Raw genomic sequence first — 18505 nt, forward strand, 5'->3', positions numbered from 1 at the left:
TGATCCTTATACTTGAGATCACTAAGTTATCTTATATAGATAATGTTATATTTTGATCATATTACATGTTATCTTAATTGAAGTAACGAAGAGGCAGACATTGAGTGTAACATAAACTATATGAAGGTATTTAAGTGATCAAGAGAAGATTCATCATCCTAAATGAATTAGAAAAAAATATTATATTTATTCTCAAATAGTATTGATTAAGAAATCCTTGATCATGGTTGAATGAAATTTAAAAAGAGTTTCAAATCTTATTCAAATGATCAATGATTATTGTGTTTAGAACAAACATTATTTAACATGGCAGATATACTCTATGCTTTATTGTTAAATTAAATATTATTGATGAAATGATATTAATTACACTGAGAAACCGATCACTAAAAACTTAAGTTAAACCACTAATGACTTTTCTAATATTTGAGGGATTATGATACATTATTATATGATGTACCTGATCTTCAAATATAAATTAATTAATTATTGAATTGATAATAAATTAAATTGTTTAATTTATTAATTATAAATATAACTTATATTTGGGTCACATATTGGAAACCTAATGGGTCACACAAATTAAGAGCCATTAGTCAAAAATTAAACTGAGATGATTTAATTTTAGAAATTAAGGACTAGAATATAATTAATACAAAGATTATATTTCTAGACCTAGAAAAATCAAGTAAGGACTTGATTAAGTTAATTTCTAAAATTATCTTGAATTAATATATGGATATTATTCAAGGGGATAATTGATATTTTACTAATTTATAGGGCTTTTCAGATTTTCTTATAAATAGTAAATCATACCCCTTATTTTTTGGATGGTTGTCTATTAAACAGAAAAACTACGTAAGTCATATAATAAAGAGATAGTATTCTAGGCATATAAATCATTTTCTTCTAAATAGAGCTTTAGGAGATTTCTCACCGGTGGTTCGTGTGGATTATCGTTGGAGGCCGAACAATTAAATGACTAGTGATTTGCGACAACCTAACCTTTAAAGAATTATTCAAAACCAAAAAGATCAGATCTTTAGGTAATAAATACCTAAACAACTTAGATTTGTTTAACAAGATCCTAGGGAGTTTCGAGTAATTCGTTTTATTATTTCCACTACTTGTATGATATTCATGAATCTAACATCTAATATTTGATTAATCAAGTTTGAATTGATTGTAGATATGTTTTAGAAATTGAGAACTCTAATGTAATTTATACAGGGAATAACAATTCTAGACCTACAAAATTCAAGTAGGGACTTGATTCAATAAATTTCTAAAATTATCCTGAAATAATATATGTAATATTATTCAAGGAAAAAATTAATATTTCACAATTTGTAGGTGATATTATTCAGGAGGTAAATTGATATGTCATAATTTATAGGGTTTTCATGTTTTCCTATAAATAGAATGATATGCCTCTTATTTTATTTTTTTATAGTATATAATATAAAAACTACATAAGTTCCAGAACACCTGTAAAACACAAGAGAAAAGAGCTAGCACTCAAAGGCTTATCAATTTCTCTCTTGTAAAAGGGTTTAAGATATTTCTCACTAATGGTTCGTGTGGATTACCATTAGAAATTTGACACTTGAATAATTTCAATAACCCGACTTTGAAGCAATTATTCAAAGCCATAAAAAAATTTAATCTTCAGGTAATCTTCTTATAAACCTTGAACAACTCTAGATTTGTCTAACGAGATCTTGGAACTCCATAAAAAACTTTAAATTTATCATTTTCACTGCGTATGCCCTACACCATTAAATGATTTTACCGACGGATTCATTCCGTTGGTGTGAGGCACGCAAACCGTCGATAACATTTTTATCGACGACCTAATTGACATAATCCGTCCATCGAATTATTGATCATCGATAATTTCTCATTCCATCGCTAATTCTGTCGGTGATTAAAAAATACCAAACACCGATGGTATTACAGACAACAAAGCGCACCAAAAAAAAAATTCTCGCGTGAACTTTACCTACAAAATCATTCCGTCTGTATTTTCAGCGGTAATCACCTACGGATTTTCTATCGATGGTTGTGGCATGAACGGTAAATATTTCAGAACTCTCTGTCTAATACTGACGAATATATTCCATCGGTAATAGTAATTGCAAACACCGATATAATATATTCGTTGGTCATTGTGGCATGGGTGGTAATTTTTCTGCAACTCCCTGTAAGATACCGACGACCAAGTTCCGTTCCGTTCTGTTGGCTTTTATTTAAAATATTTTTAAAAAATATTTATTAATAGTAAAAAAAACTTAATAACCAAATAAAATTGTATTAAACCTTAAAAATATAAAAATAATGTTAAATAATATTCATCCAAATATTCATTAAAAATTTAATGTTTTAAAAAAAACAAAATTAAACTAAAATAACAACGAAGCTGGAGGAGGAAAAGGCTAGTTGTTCTAGAAATCGTACGGCTAAAAAAAGGCTGCACATGTATCATCATCCATCCTTGATCTAATCTCCATGACCATTTGATGGAGTTGATCATAATCCATCGAGAATCGTTCATATTGTTGTTTTAAGGCCATGAACTCCTTAGACTTGATGCTCAATACTGATGGAGAGCTCGCAACAATTGAGACACTACGGGCCGACCGCAAGTTTTTGACCGTAGTGTTGGAGAGCCCGTAAACCTGATTTTTATCGGGTCCACCAGACAATCCTACTTCCATCCATAAATCCGGATTAAAATTCAGATGGGTGGATGGATTGTCCCCATATCTCTCCCTCAACTGGCTATTATAGGTCTCATGATTATTTTGTTTAAATCATCATATTCAATTCAAGAAAATAATAACTTACAAAATAAAATGATTGAACGAACATACCACGAAGTGCTGAGTATAGTTGTCCACGAACTGCTACACCCCTTTTTGGCGGTCTTGACTCCGCACGTGCGTCTCTATAAACAACTCCATTGGACTCGACTCATGTCCAAAAGACGTAGCCTGTAAGGAAGAAAAGGTTGCAAGTTAAAAATATTTATAAGCAAAAAAAAATTAATTAATGATATATTTCATTTAAATTAATTTTAGCATCCGCTTTGCATGTGTGCTAAACGGGACAGAGCCGCCGGTGTGCGTAGTCACCGAACCATGAATTTTTCGGTTCCGATTGTCGATGCTAGCCTGTGAGCGCTGTGAGAACTGCTCAAACGTCACATGCTCAATATATGTCGTCCTTATATCTCTCAAGATGAATGGTGATTTGAATTCCAGCCAAACCGACACCTCATTCCATCCTTCAAGATCATTATCCCTCACATATCTTTTTGCTTTTTTTGGGTGTCATACCAAAAACTGCGCAACCTACTTCCATGGTAACGAATTAGAATTTAGAACATAAAATTATAAATAAAAAATAAATATTATTTTCGATGTTACCTAGTTGACACGTGGTTCTCCCATATTATTGTCCATATATCTCCTCACAACATTGTTGTCCGTGCTATCCCATTCAAATTTATTCTGTGTATATAAATAATTTATTTAAAATAAAAATAGTGCAAGATATAAAATTATAAAAATAATTTATTAAAAATAAACTAGAAATTTAAAGTTAACACGTACCTAAAATTGCCAAAACCATACAGCGATATTAGGTCTCCACTCAGGATGTCTGGAAACTTGACTCTATTGAAACAATGGAATCTCCATCGACGATTTAAACGCTGATATTATTGTCCTCATAGCCTCAATGTTTGTGTACCTGAAATAAATAAAATTAACAAAATATTAATTACTTGTTCATAAATTATGTTATAAGTATATATATAAAAAACTAAAACCTAAACAAACTTACATTGAGAGATCATCCTTCCATCGTACCTGGTGCTTGCGGGTGAATTGACTCCATTGTGAAGGCACAATGCCTCTGTGCTGTGAAACCACACTAGAAGAGGCAACATCACAAGTTGGCGCATATGCCTCGAAGTGATCAGCACCTAAGAAAGGTCCTCCTCGTTGCTAGAAGAACTAGATGCAACCGTCTGCCGACGACATGCTATAGATTTCATTCTACGCATCTACATAAATTTATACGAATAATTACATAATTAACTTTGATTATTTTAAAAAAATTCACCAGCACCTCTTCTATACTAGAGACTACCTATAATTTTCAAACATGTAAATCTTTACAATAACCACAACCCAATTGACTCCATTAAAATATCTTATATGCAACCTAACATCTATACAAATTCAACATCTATATACTTTCAACTAACATCTATAGAAATGCATAAATGACAATTAAAATTAATGGAAATAATAAAAAACATAACAATCAATAATAGAATAAAATTGAGATAAAACAATGAAATTTAATTCTTCATTTCCAATTACCATTTCAATGGAAAATTCAACAATAACAATTAAAAGAGACTAAATTATCAAATAATTATTACAATATAAATAATTAAATAATTAAATTTTCATTCAATGATTTAAAAAAATTCAACAACACCTTCCCTATATTAGAGAGTACCCACAGTTTTCATATCTACAAATATTGATAATTACACAAACATTGCAAAATCAACTCTATACAACCTAACATCTATAGAAATTCAACATCTATATATTTTCAACTAACATCAATACAAATTCATAAATAACAATTAAAATAAATCAAAATAATAAAAAAAACATAACAAACAATAATATCATAAAATTAAGATAAACTAATTAAATTTAATTCTATATTTCAATTAATATTTTAAAGGTAAATTAAACAATAACAATTCAAATTTAACAAAATTTTCAAGGTATTATGGCAATACAAACAATAAAATAAATTTAACAAATAAAAAGAAAAACCTAAAGAACACTACACAAAACAAACAATACATAAAATAAAGAACACTACATAAATTCAAAATAAATTTAGGAATGAAAAATATTTACCTTAACAGTGTGTTGATTTCAAGATTTTATCTACAAATAATACACAAAACAAAGAACACCACAAAAATAATCATAATTAAAATAAAAAACTACCTTTTAATATGTTGAAAACTACCAACAAAACAATAAAAACTCTTGCAAAAACTATATACAAATGAAGAAGGGAAGGGAAGAGAAGATGAAATGAGGAGCGGAGAAAAAAGAACCACGGAGGGGGGGGTTTATACTATAATTTTTCTGACGCAAAGTTAAAGAAATGAGAATACATACCATTTAATATGTTGAAAACTACCAACATAACAATAAAAACTCTTGCAAAAATTGTATACAAATGGAGCGGAGAAGAGAAGATGAAATGAGGAGCGAAGAAAAAAATGAACCATGAAATTACCAACAGAACATAGAATAATATTTTTTGGGCGGTGACATTAAATTCCGTCGGTAATTTCCATCAATATTCAATTGATTTCAGACCAAAATTTTGAAAATCCCTCTAGATTTTTCGACGTCTGTTGACAAATCGATCAGTAAGTGTGTGTCAGAGCACATGTGCATTGGATTTGCCGCGTCCATCGGCAAATCAATCGGTGATTGTGCCGACAGACCAGGCAGTCTGATAGTCGTGTGCTTTGGAATGTGCACCATCTACCGGTGACTACGTCGGTATATCCGTTAGTTATTATGGTAGGGGTTGTATTTTTTTCCAACTTTCAGTAAAATGCCGACGGGTAATATTCTGTCGGTATGGTCGTCGGTGATTGTGGCAAAATTCTGTAATTGTTTTGCAACTCTCAATAAAATACCGACGAGTACCATGCCATCGGTATAGCCATCGATGATTGTGGTAAAATTCTATAATTTTTTTGCAACTCTCGGTAAAATACTGACGGGTTCCAAGCTGTTTGTCTATCCGTCGGTAAAACTGTCAATCTTTTTGCAAGTTCTATTTGTATGCATGTCTGTCCTTGTGCACAAAAGCTTGAATTTCAAACTGACAGCTCACACAACATAATAACAATATACGATATTATAAAATAAATATTTCATGTTTCAAAATATCATCCATAATATTATATTATATAAAAAGGCTTTATAACATATTTAGTCAGAATTTTCATCATCATCCTTAATTGAATTCTTATCAACTTCATTGCACTCTTCAATATGGTTATCATATTCTTCATCAACATTATCTAGTCCACTAAAGCTCAAAACATCATTCAACTCCTCTGCATCAACATCAACAAGACTATTGTTGAAAATATGAAAATTCAAATTTTCTTCTAAGTCAATCAAAGGAGCAAATCAAAATGGTTTTAACCAATTCACTAGCTTGAAAGACTTCATATATCACACTTGTGTCTTCGTTCTTATCCTAAACAACCTCGACACGACCCTTGGGTTTTGTTTTTAAAACGGATAACCAATCAACTCTTGATCGGTCCTTTCTAAAGGAAGGAGTGTATGTGTAATAAACTTGTTGGCATTGCTTTGCAAAAACAAAGACATCGTTTACATTGCATTGTCTAGTTTTTGATTTGATTTCAACGAGACCATAGTGAGGATCTACTATGATTCTTTTGTCAGTTGTGTCATATCAATAGCATTTGAATAAAAACACTCTATGCTGCTCGCTATAATATTACAGTTCGATACCTTTTCCAATCTACCGTAGTAGTCAACTTCAAACTCACTAGAAGTCGATCCCTTAATATAAACATCGTTATTGTATATCTTTCTTCCATTCCTATATTCTTTAGTATGAAAGACATGTCCATTGAAAAAATACCCATTATAGCACTTGACTTTTCTTTAAGGGCCTAGACTTAGTAAAGACAGTGAAATAGCAGCACTACCTCCCATTTGATCAACCTTATATATCAATTACAACAATAATCAATAAATGGATATTATATAATATTGAAGTACACTTAATGACATTGCAAGAGATAATGAGTTTGTGATAGGATTTACATGTGTTCTAAACCACGTGGCAAATTGTTCATCTTGTAATTGAAAGACCTGGGATTTAGTCAACTGTGAGTTATTGGACAGTAAGTATTGTCGATGTTGCCTGCAAGGTTATTCCAAATTATATGAGTTTATGGTATCACAATATATAAATAGTACACTCTTGACAAAGTTTTAGTCGAACATCTACTTACTTAATAAAAGGTCCAAGCTCATCTCAGTTAAATAAGACATAATTGTGTGCTTGTCTAAACTCTATTTCAGATAAATATCTTTCCCTCATGGCATTTTTACATGTGGGTCATTTAGGGTTGGAGAATATTGACACGTTCTCACTTAAAGGCACTTCATCACCATCATCATGTCGTGGAACACGATTGATCCTCGTTCTCAAATGAGGTTCAAAATAGTATGAGATAAATGTTGATATCTCCTCAACAATATAGGCCTCACATATTGACGCCTCAACATACGCCGTGTTCTTAACCTTTTTTTAAGATTGAACAAATATCTACATATATAGAATTAATAAAAAATTATCAATTAAAAAAATAAAAAAACATTTAAGTATGAATTACATAGCAACTATAATATCTAACCTCTCAAATAGATACATCCATCTGTACTGGACCGGTCCTCCAACTTTTATCTCAAACAGTAAATGTACGGGTAGATACTTTATTGAGTCAAAAAATAATGGAGGGAATATCACCTCAAGTCTGCATATTGTCTCACTAATATTCGTTTCAAGCCTTTTAATGTGATCAATATTAACTTGCTGGAGCATATATATCTCTGAAGAAATGACTAATCTCCGTGAGTGCAACCTATATCCCCTTTGGCAACAAATCATGAAAAGCTAATAAGATGAGTGTTTGCATAAACACATGGCAGTCATGACTCTTCATTCCATATAATCTGCATTCCTCCGTATTAACCAACCTTGATATGTTCGAGGCATGTCAATCGAGAAAACATAAATTCTTAAGTCATTTGTAGACTAATAGTTGTGCATTTTTCTTTAAAACATAACTTGCTCTTGGTTTTGCGACCCGTGACCCATCACAAACCAACTATATATTTTTATAGTTATAGAATAACGCTACATCCAATCTAGTCTTGATGTTGTTCTTTGTCTTCCCCTTCACATCCATGAAGGTGTTGAAAATATTCTCAAACACATTCTTTTCAATGTGCATGACGTCAAGGTTATGGCGGAGAAGACTGGTCTTTTAATAAGGAAGCTCCTAAAATATACTTCACTTCACCCAATTATGGGTCAAACCAAAACTATAAAACTTTTGCTTGCCTGATTGGAGACCAAACACAATGTCACTATACTCTAACACAAAATCATGCAATTCTTCACTAGAAAGATGCGGGGGTGCAACATCCATTTCAACTCTGCCAACAAAGAAATCCTTTCTATTCTTTCTGTACCTTTGATTCGGTGGTAAAAAACAACAATGATAGTAAAAAGAAGAAGCTTTACCCCCGTTTATTAAAGTGAATGCCTTGTTGTTCTTCATACAGTATGGATATACTAGTTTTCCATGCGTGCTCCAACCAGAAAACATTCCATAAGCTAGGAAATCATTGATCGTCCGCATCAAAGTCGCTCTCATAACAAAACTTTGTTTCTTCGATATATCATAAGTTAAAGCTCTAGAGGACCACAACTGCATCAACTCATCAATCAACAGTCGAAGACAAACATCTATATTCCGCCCCAAGCTGCTCGGACCTGGTATGACCATAGATAAAAACATGAACTCTGGCCTCATACACATCTCTAGTGGCAAGTTATAAACTGTTAATATGACCAGCCAACAAGAATAAGGAGCAGCAAATGACCCGAATGGGTTAAATCCATCTATACACAACCCAAGATGCACATTTCTTGATTCAATTGAAAAATGAGGATGCACATTGTTAAAGTGTCTCCATGCTTCCCAGTCAGAAGGATGCATCATCACTCCATCAACCGCATGATGTGATTAGTGCCATGTCATATGCTCAGCAGTCCTTGGTGACATGAATCACCTTTGCAGTCTAGGTGTGATTGGAAAGTATCTAAGTTTTTTATATGCCACGACAGTCTTTCCTTTGCCAATTCTGGGTTTGTAACGGAAATGCTCACATGTCATTCACTCGGTAAGCTCAGCATTTTCAAGGTAGTATAACATGCAAAAGTTAGGGCACATATCAATTTTCTGGTATCTTAAACCGAAGGGTTTTATAATGGCTTAGCAACATAGAAGTTCTCTTTTAGCCTGTTTTTTTTAGTTAAAATGCTTCTTACCCATTCGATAATGTTGTCATAACCGGCCTCACTCAACCCATAATCTAACTTGATGGTGAACACCTGTGTTACAGCCGATAATTTATTGTGGTTCGTATAGCCATCCCATAATGGTTCGTCAGAATCTTTCAACATATCAAAAAACCTTGTTGCATCTACATTAGGTTCTTCATTTAAGATTAGACATTCACTGACATTACCTTCACTCATTCTCATTGCATCCATAATCATATTCCTGTAAGGATTGTTGTTGTCATTTTCAACTTCATGCATGTTGCTAGCACTAAAATTTGACCTAACCACCCTTTCTACCATGCTCTTATTGCACTAGAAATTGACCTAACCACCCTTTCTACCATACTCTTATTAGGAACAAATAGTTCTCCATGTGCATACCAACACATGTAATCCTCTATGGACCTTTTGGTTAGAAGATGTATCGTTTCAACATCTTGATGCATAAACTTTTTATTTTTACACTTCCTGCATGGACACTTAATACTGCCATCAGTAAAATTTCTTAGGATAGATGTTGCAAAATTAATAAAACCTTGAACCTCATTACAATAATCCATCCTCTGCAATCCTTGGCGTGAGTCCCGATACATCCATGAACGATCATTCATGACTTCTATCGAACTTCTATAAAATTATGATGACAACATGTATTAATTAACTATGTTACGTAAATAAACATAACAAAAATATTTGTTTGTCCCGATACTATCCAACAAACTAAAAAAACACTTACGTTAAATATTCATTATCAATTATCAACTATCAACGCCCATACAAATTTATATATATATAAATTTATGAAAATCGCAACTTCGCAATAGAATTGATAAAAATTAAAACAGACCCGTTAAACAAGCTATTATTTATTTCATCACAACACATCTAATTTGGTGTAATTCAATCAAAGTTTCGACACTTTACAAACAAATATATTTTGACAAAATCTAAAACAAACTATAACAACTACAAAATTATATATTCACACTACAAGTTTCTTTCACAAATAACAATCAAACAAGTACATACGTTAACAAAAAAAATAATTATGCTTATAATATAAATAATAATATTTTTAATTATAATAAAAAAAATATATTTATAATACAAATAATAATATCATTGTGTATAGCTACGCTGCGAGATCCAAGGATATTAGGTCTCGCTGTTAGCCATACCCAACATCAGCAAGTCTGGGTGGGTAGGTAGACCTAACTCTATTTTGAAATGTTTTAGATCTGGCTCAACACTATTGGTGGCTCCTTTTGAAAGTATTTTGGATCTGGCCTGGTTGCCACACTTAACAGTGTTGAGTCCAGCTGTCAAGTCAACTCCAATAGAATTTGGCAGAGGAGGCAATACCACCAGCCATAATTCTTGCAAAAAAACACAGCAGAGGAATGCCCTCCTAGTGCTGCAGCTAGGTGCGCAGCTCTGCCCCTAGTGCTCAAGACTGGGTAGACCACGAGCCAGGTGTCTGCTGCCTAAGGCCATGGCCAGGCACTTGGCTGGCCCAACATCCTAGCTTGTCAGCCCTAGCGCCAGGTGTCAACATTCTAAGCTAATTAATTATAATTAATTAATACTTTTAATTACAATAAAGATCATAATATTTAGATACAAATAATAATATTCATCATGTTTATAATAATATTAAACTTGTGTGATCAAAATTTATATAGTAATAATTAAAAAAAAACAATTATTAACAACAATAATAATGATAGTTGTTACTATGCTTTTCTTTTTTTTTTTCAATTTTCTTCTAATCTTAATATCAATACTTTTAATTACAATAAAGATAATAATATTTAGAATACAAATAATAATTTTTACCATATTAATAATAATATTAAACTTGTCTGACCAAAGTTTCTATAGTAATAATTCTTTTTTGAAAAAATCATTAACAATAATAATAATGATAATTTTTATTATATATTTTTTTTCATTTTTCTTCTCTTCAGGATCTACTGATCCAACCGCGTGTTCCTCGAAACCCAAGGGCAATCAGAACAAACCTCGGTGGCCGAGTATGAACCCAACACATGGGTCTACGGGCTAGGCACTCGGGTCTGCAGACCTGCTTGCCCTAGGGCTGCAGCCAGTTGCGCGAGTTCGCCTTTAGCACCAAAGGCTGGGCAGACCCTACGCCAGGTGTTTGCATGTCATGATCTCGGCCAGCCCAAGCATTAGGTGGTTGCAGCCTGGGGTGTGGCCAGGCACACGTGGCTTTCCCAACGTCCAGGCTTAGCGAACAAGCGTCAGGTGTCTACAACCCCAGGGAGCGCGCCTCCAGCCTCACTATGCCCTCACCAAACAGTGCACTCTATAATGAAAAGCACTCACAGCTTATAGTAACTCTGCTACAGTGCGAAGCAGTATAATTCACAATAAAAACAATAACTCCTGCAATAATAAAATACTAATCTCTAGTTATAGTTAATATGCAAAAGTTTGCTCAATTCTTGTTAAGAGCCCATTAGTTATTAGAAATAAAAATCACATCACAAGGGGCAAATCTTACAGTTTAATTGAAAACAGAATGATGGGTTTGTAGTATTTTTATTGGGGCACATTGAGTGAAAGGCAACACAAAATAATAAATGCAGATTCTAGGACATGATGGTGGATGTAGCAAGCTTGGCTCTCAGGTCTTTTCTTAGAATCTTTCCACAATGAGTGAAAGACAACACAAAATAATAAATGCAGATTTAACGGAATGAATTCTAGGACATGGTGGTGGCTGTGGCAAGCTTGGCTCTCAGGTCTTTTCTTAGAATCTTTCCAGAAGCCGATTTGGGAATAGAATGAACGAAGAACACCTTGTGCAGTTTCTTGTAGAACACCACCTGTTTAGAACAAAATGTAAGTGTATGTATGATCTTAGCTTCCAATATTGGACGAGGAAGCTTTTCTTTTTCCTTGTTCTTAATAAGTATTGAAACCCTTAATAGGATTGTTTAGAAATGGCATCTTTTTTAACATTGAAAGAGCTAGTATATATATATTGAAGTTGCACGAGCACCTGCTTTGCAATGTAGTCTTTTACTGCCTCTTCACTAAGGTCAAGTTCATCTGAGCGGACCACAAACGCGACAGGAACTTCACCAGCAACCTCGTCTTTTTGCCTGTTGTTTCCATACAAGTTATCTCGGCTTTGAGACAGAAAACATGATTAAAATAAAAGAAACACGAGCTCTCTAGCTTTAGGGGCCTTGGAATAAAATGACAGAATAACACCAATTCCTTTCCTAATCCGATTGAACAAGTGTGTTATTAAGAGAAATGATACAGATATGATGATGAGTTTGATTGTACTTACGGAACAACAGCCGCATCCGCAATTGATGGGTGGTTTACAAGGAGAGCCTCAAGCTCCGCTGGCGGCACCTGAACATAGAGCATGGAACATGCTTGTTAAATTGTCAGCTAGGTATAAAGGCCACAATACATGCACAGATATGAAAGGAAATAGGTCCAATGTCAGACATGCCTGGAAGCCTTTGAATTTTATGATTTCCTTCACTCTATCAACAATGAAAATCTCGTCGTCGTCGTCGACATAACCTATATCTCCAGTGTGGAGCCAACCCTCAACGTCTATGGTGTTTGCCGTGGCTTCCGCGTCATTCAAATATCCTGTTTGGGCTTAGGCTATTAAGGGATAATAACTTTGGAACTCTGGCATGTTTAACCTCAGAAAAACAAAAACATTTTCAAGGTGCACCCTTTGCAGAGAATAGATTATAGATATACTGTAGATGGTATTATGTACATAGCCTCTCCTACAAAAGAATGATATAATTAATTATGTTCTTGGCATATCAAGCTGAGAGTGGAGAAATTACCGAACCTTTCATGATTTGGGATCCACGGATGCAGATTTCACCAGGTTGGTTGTAACCAAGAGAGCGACCGGTCTCAGGGTCAATGACCTTGAGCTCTGCGTTTCTAACCACCGTTCCACATGACCCAGACTTGGTTGGGAAAGGTTGCTTTGAAAAGGCTAAGCACATTGATAGCACAGGCCCCGCCTCTGTCATCCCATAACCCTGTTCATCGTCGAAGCCATCATCAACAGTTTCCTTACTTGTATGATTATTTTACTTCACTTCTTGAATAATGTCAGCTCCACCAAATAAATTCTTGAAATATGATATTGCTTTGGTATTTATTTCTTATAATCAATCCCATGAAGCTACATATCAATACAATTTCATTATTAATTATCTTATTAGAAATGTGATTGTAATTATATTTTAAAATATTTTTTATGTTAAAATATATTAAAAATAATATTTTTATTTTTATTTAAAATGAATGTATTAAAATAATCTAAAAAATATAAAAATATATATATATTTTTTTATAAAAAAAAATTATATTTTTTTGAAAGTACTGGTTGTCACACGTTTCCAAATCCGCAATAAATTGCGATCTTTACAACTGTGATAGCTGCCACCTCCAATGCCTTTAATTGCAATGCAATAACATTTGACTCCTCATTGGATCGGATATCGGATCTAAGATCTCCGGTTCCGGTCATCATCAAGAGGCCACTAGTTAAATTATTGGTTATTCAAATATTTATATATTCTTTTTATTACATGCAAATATTTATTTTTCAATACTGTGTGATATGTCTACCTAAATATTGTACCATGTGACGTGTCCATATAGTCAAGAATCATACATACACAGAACGGATATAGGCAATCCACATATATGATTATTCTTCTAAGAAAATAAAAAATAAAAAAACTACCACGAACTTTTTATAATAAGAAATTAGTTCTTAACCTTTTCTTTTTAATTCGATTTGACTATCTGACGTTGCTTTCATCTACAACATCGATCGTACATCCATTTTCATTAAGTTTTATTTTATTTTCTTTTAATTTTATTTCACCTGTCAATTTGGTGAATACAATAGTTTTTTTTTTTAATATAGAATTTTGAAAACATGTATCACTTGAAAAAAATTAAATCGATATGATTGTAATATTATTTTTTAATAATTTTGAAATTAAAAATAATTTTAATATATTTTTAAAATAAAATTTCTTTAAAAAAAAAAAAAACCAAACTATGAATCAGAGTAAATAGAGCCTAAAACAGCTCAAGTATCGTAAGATTTGTCCAACCACAAAAATAGTGATTCTCTTCTACCTTTGCCATATATTTAGCAAAACGAAAACGCGCACACACCACACTATACGCATGTCATGTACATATATGTTCATGAAAACTTTCATTAATTAATTAGTGGCAAAGTAGCTAACACTAACCTGTCCCAGGATGGCCTGAGGAACCCTGCTCCTGAGGGCGTCCTCGAGCTCCTTCCCTAGTGGCGCAGCCCCTGACAGGACTACCCTGATCGAACTCAAGTCGAAGTTCGCCACCAGTGGGTTCTTGGCCAACGCCAGCACCAGTGGTGGCACCACAGCCGCAACCGAAACATTGTGTTTCTGAATGAGCTCTAGCAGTGATCCTATCTCAAACTTTTGCATTAAAAGTACAGCAGAACCGGCTCTCAACGAGCATAACAACACGCTGTTCAAAGAAAAGATGTGAAACAAAGGTAAAACGCATAAAACAACGTCATCTTGTTTCAGGTATAAATTTGGGATCTCTCCATCAACTTGTTGAGCCACACTTGTTATCAAGCTCTTGTGAGTCAGTATCACTCCTTTTGGGAGCCCTGTTGTCCCTGAAGAGAATGGTAATGCCACAGGATCATCCGGAAGGATTGAAACTGTTGGCATTTCACTCTCGTTAGCCTCGACAAGCACATTGAAATGTAGACAGTTCTCTGGCGGGTCATCAATGGTGATTACTATGAAATCTTCCCCCGGTTTTTGGTTGTTTTCATGGCAATCACTATCTCCTAGCTTGTTCACATATTGAGACTGGGTTATAATCAGTTTCGCACGAGAAGCAGAGAATTGCTTGAATATTTCACTTTGAGTGTAGAAAGGGTTCGCAGTGGTGGTGACTGCACCGATCATGGAAGCACCCATGAAGGAGAAGACGAATTCTGGGCAGTTTTGGAGCAGGGTCATGATTACATCGCCTTTCTTGATGCCCAAATCGGATAACCCAGCAGCGACCTTCCGAGATATTAGGTGAGTTTCGGCAAAAGAATAGGTTTTTCCCGTGGAACCTGAAATCAAGCATGGCCTATCTGAGAAATCAGAGAGGTTTTCAAAGCAGTATGCGTGCAGAGGGAGGTGGTTCGAGATGGTTATATCTGGTAGTTTTGATCTGAAAATATGATCAGTTTCATGAGAGGATGGTGCGTTTTGGTTTTGTGGGGGGGAGAGTTCCGGTTTCGGGGGCTCAACCGTGGCCACGGACATCATGTTTCTTGAGATGGAAGGGAGTTTCTCTCTGTGATAAATGTATCTAACGCAGAATGTATACCCAACCAATCCCAATTCTGTATGGTGCTAATCGATCGATCGTTGTGGATGCGTGTACGAGGACGGAGCCAATCGAGCAAGGTGTAATAAATACAGGAGCACAGAAAGTTTGGTGAAAGTAGTGGTGAGAGACTGGTAGCTGAGCTGGCAAATTGAAGATGAGGTGAGTAGGAAGGGAGCCAAAGCATGCCCATCTCACATTCAAGAAACCAAACCCTATGGCTCATGCAGTTCCCATCAAAGCCGAAGCTCTCACCTACCCTCAAGAGTCAATTGGCAGCGATTGGTTGACACGCGTAAATAAACGACACTCACAACAGCTTACGTGGCAGACAAGTCTTTTATGAGATGACACTAGGAACTTAGTGCATGGCAAATTTACTCTTTCATAGTCATCATAATAATTATCCATAACTTTCACAATAATTTTTATTGCCGTGTTTCGTTACCGTTAATTAATAAAAAAGTCACAGAAAATTACGATAGAAGGGATGTAAAAGAATAGGAAACATAGTTGGGTTTTATGGTAATATATAAGATAAAATAGAAGTCTATGTACTTGTTTAGTTACTTAAGGGATTACAATTTAATGTTAACTTGATGAATACAAACCCAATCTAATTTAGGTGAATTTATTTGGATTATTCGATAGATAATAGACAGGGTATGAAATTAATTAACCCGATCCAAAATCTATCTAAACCTAACTCAATATATATAGACTTCAAACATGCATATTAATTGTTATATTTTTGGTTGAATAAATAATAGTCAGATGAATACTCATATGAATACCTGAAATCCAATGAATTTTTTATAAATATCTAAATTTTTTATCCCATAAGTAATGAGTAGGATATAAATATCAAGATAGTTTAGCTGATATCATTTGATATATAATTCAATTCATGGGTATCTATTACCATCCCTAGTTTAGTTAATGAGGGATAAAATAAAAATGTAATAATTTAATTTTTTTAATTTTCAAAAAAAGTAATAAATAATAAAAATAACTAATGAAAAATGAATGAATGAAAAATAATTTGAGGATTGGGTCAAGACAACACAAATTGAAAAATAATGATCGGATGAATACCCATATGAATACTCGAAGCCTGATGAATATTTTATGAATATCTAAATTTTTTATCTATTAAGTAATGAGTAGAATATAGATATCAAGATAGTTTAGCTAATATCATTTGATATATAATTCAATTCATAGGTATCTATTATCATCCCTAGTTTAGTTAATGAGATACAAAATAACATTGTCATAATCCAATTTTTAAATTTTTAAAAAAACATAAATAAAAAATAATTTGAGAATCGAGTCAAAACAATACAAATTGAAAGTTTAAAGACTAATAAAGATGGAACTATAAATTTGGAAAGTCAATTTTGGTAGAAATTCAAAGAATTAATAAGTTTAGGGACTTAATTAAACCTTGAATTAATTTAATAAATAAAATCAGGAGCTTAATTAAAGAAATGATACATTTAGAGACTTAATTGAACTTGAAATTAGTTGAATTAATAAAATCAATGATTTAATTGAAAAAATACCAAAGTTAGGAGCTGGTTCGAGGTAAAATAACAAGAAATTAGAGTCCAATGATCAAGGTGAAATGGAAATTAGAGTCCAATGATCAAGGTGAAATGAGAATGGTACTGTAGGGAGTTTGATTTATTTTTTCATGGTAATTTTAAAACAATTAAAAGTTGAAGAGTCAATTAAGGATTGAATTGAATAATTCAAAAATGAAGGATTGTTTTCTAAATGGCACTGAAATCCAGGGGTCCAATTGCAATTAATCCATGGGCAAAACTAAAAAGAATAATATTTTCCATGAATAAGGATCCAATTGCTAAATGTCAGAACTTCAAAGGGCACATTAAAGGCAAATCAGTTAAGGAACAAAACGGTGTCGTTTCAAAAAATTATGATAAAAGGGATTAAAAAGAATATAAAATATAATTGGGTCTGATAGTAATATATATAAGATAAAATAAAAGCCTTTGTACTTGTTTAGTTAGTTAAGGGATTACAATTCAATGTTAACTAATACAGTCCGAACATAATTTAGGTGAGTTTATTTGGATTTTTTGGATTTTTTGATGGGTAGTAGATTCCATCTAAACCTAACTCAATACACACACACATCTCGAATATACATATTAATTATTTTATTTTTTGTTGAATAAATAATAGTCAAATGAATATTTATATGGATATCTAAAACCTAATAAATATTTTATGAATATCTAAATTTTTTTATCCGATAAATAATGAGTAGGGTATAGATATCAAAATAGTTTGGTTGATATCATTTGATATATAATCTAATTCACGAGTATCTATTATCATCCCTATTTTAGTTAATGAGGGATAAAATAAAATTTTAATAATTTAATTTTGATTTTTTTTAAATAACTAATAAAAAATGAATGAATAAAAAATAATATGAGAATTGGATCAAGACAACACAAATTGAAAGTTTAAAGACTAAAAAGGATGAAACTAGAAGTCAATTTTAATAGAAATTAAATTTTTTTTGATAAGTTTAAGAACTTAATTAAACCTTGGATTAGTTTAATTAATGAAATCATGAGTTTAATTGAGCATTAATAAGTTTAAAGACTTAATTAAACTTGAAATTAGTTTCATTTATGAAATCAAGGGCTTAATTGAAAAAATACCAAAGTTTGGGGCTGATTCAGGGTACAATTGTAAGAAATTAAAGTCCAAGGACCAAGGTGAAATGGCGGGGGTACTATGGAGAGTTTAATTGATTTTTTCGGGTGTAATTTTGAAAGAATAAAAAGTTGAAGAGTCAATT

General features: G+C 32.9%; 1 protein-coding gene across 1 annotated transcript; it reads right to left on the bottom strand.

The window, feature by feature from the left end:
- Positions 1-11688: 11688 nt before the first annotated feature.
- LOC118042928 (4-coumarate--CoA ligase 2) lies at positions 11689-15745 on the bottom strand. The gene is made up of 6 exons (XM_035050694.2): positions 14532-15745; positions 13097-13295; positions 12737-12882; positions 12566-12633; positions 12269-12371; positions 11689-12092 (listed from the first exon to the last, which is right to left on the bottom strand). The coding sequence occupies exons 1-6, from the start codon at positions 15603-15605 to the stop codon at positions 11970-11972; spliced, it is 1713 nt and encodes a 570-aa protein (XP_034906585.1). The 5' UTR covers positions 15606-15745; the 3' UTR covers positions 11689-11969.
- Between the last annotated feature and the right edge of the window lie 2760 nt (positions 15746-18505).

This window comes from Populus alba, chromosome 19, assembly GCF_005239225.2.
Source record: "Populus alba chromosome 19, ASM523922v2, whole genome shotgun sequence".
In the NCBI taxonomy this organism is placed as follows: Eukaryota; Viridiplantae; Streptophyta; class Magnoliopsida; order Malpighiales; family Salicaceae; genus Populus; species Populus alba.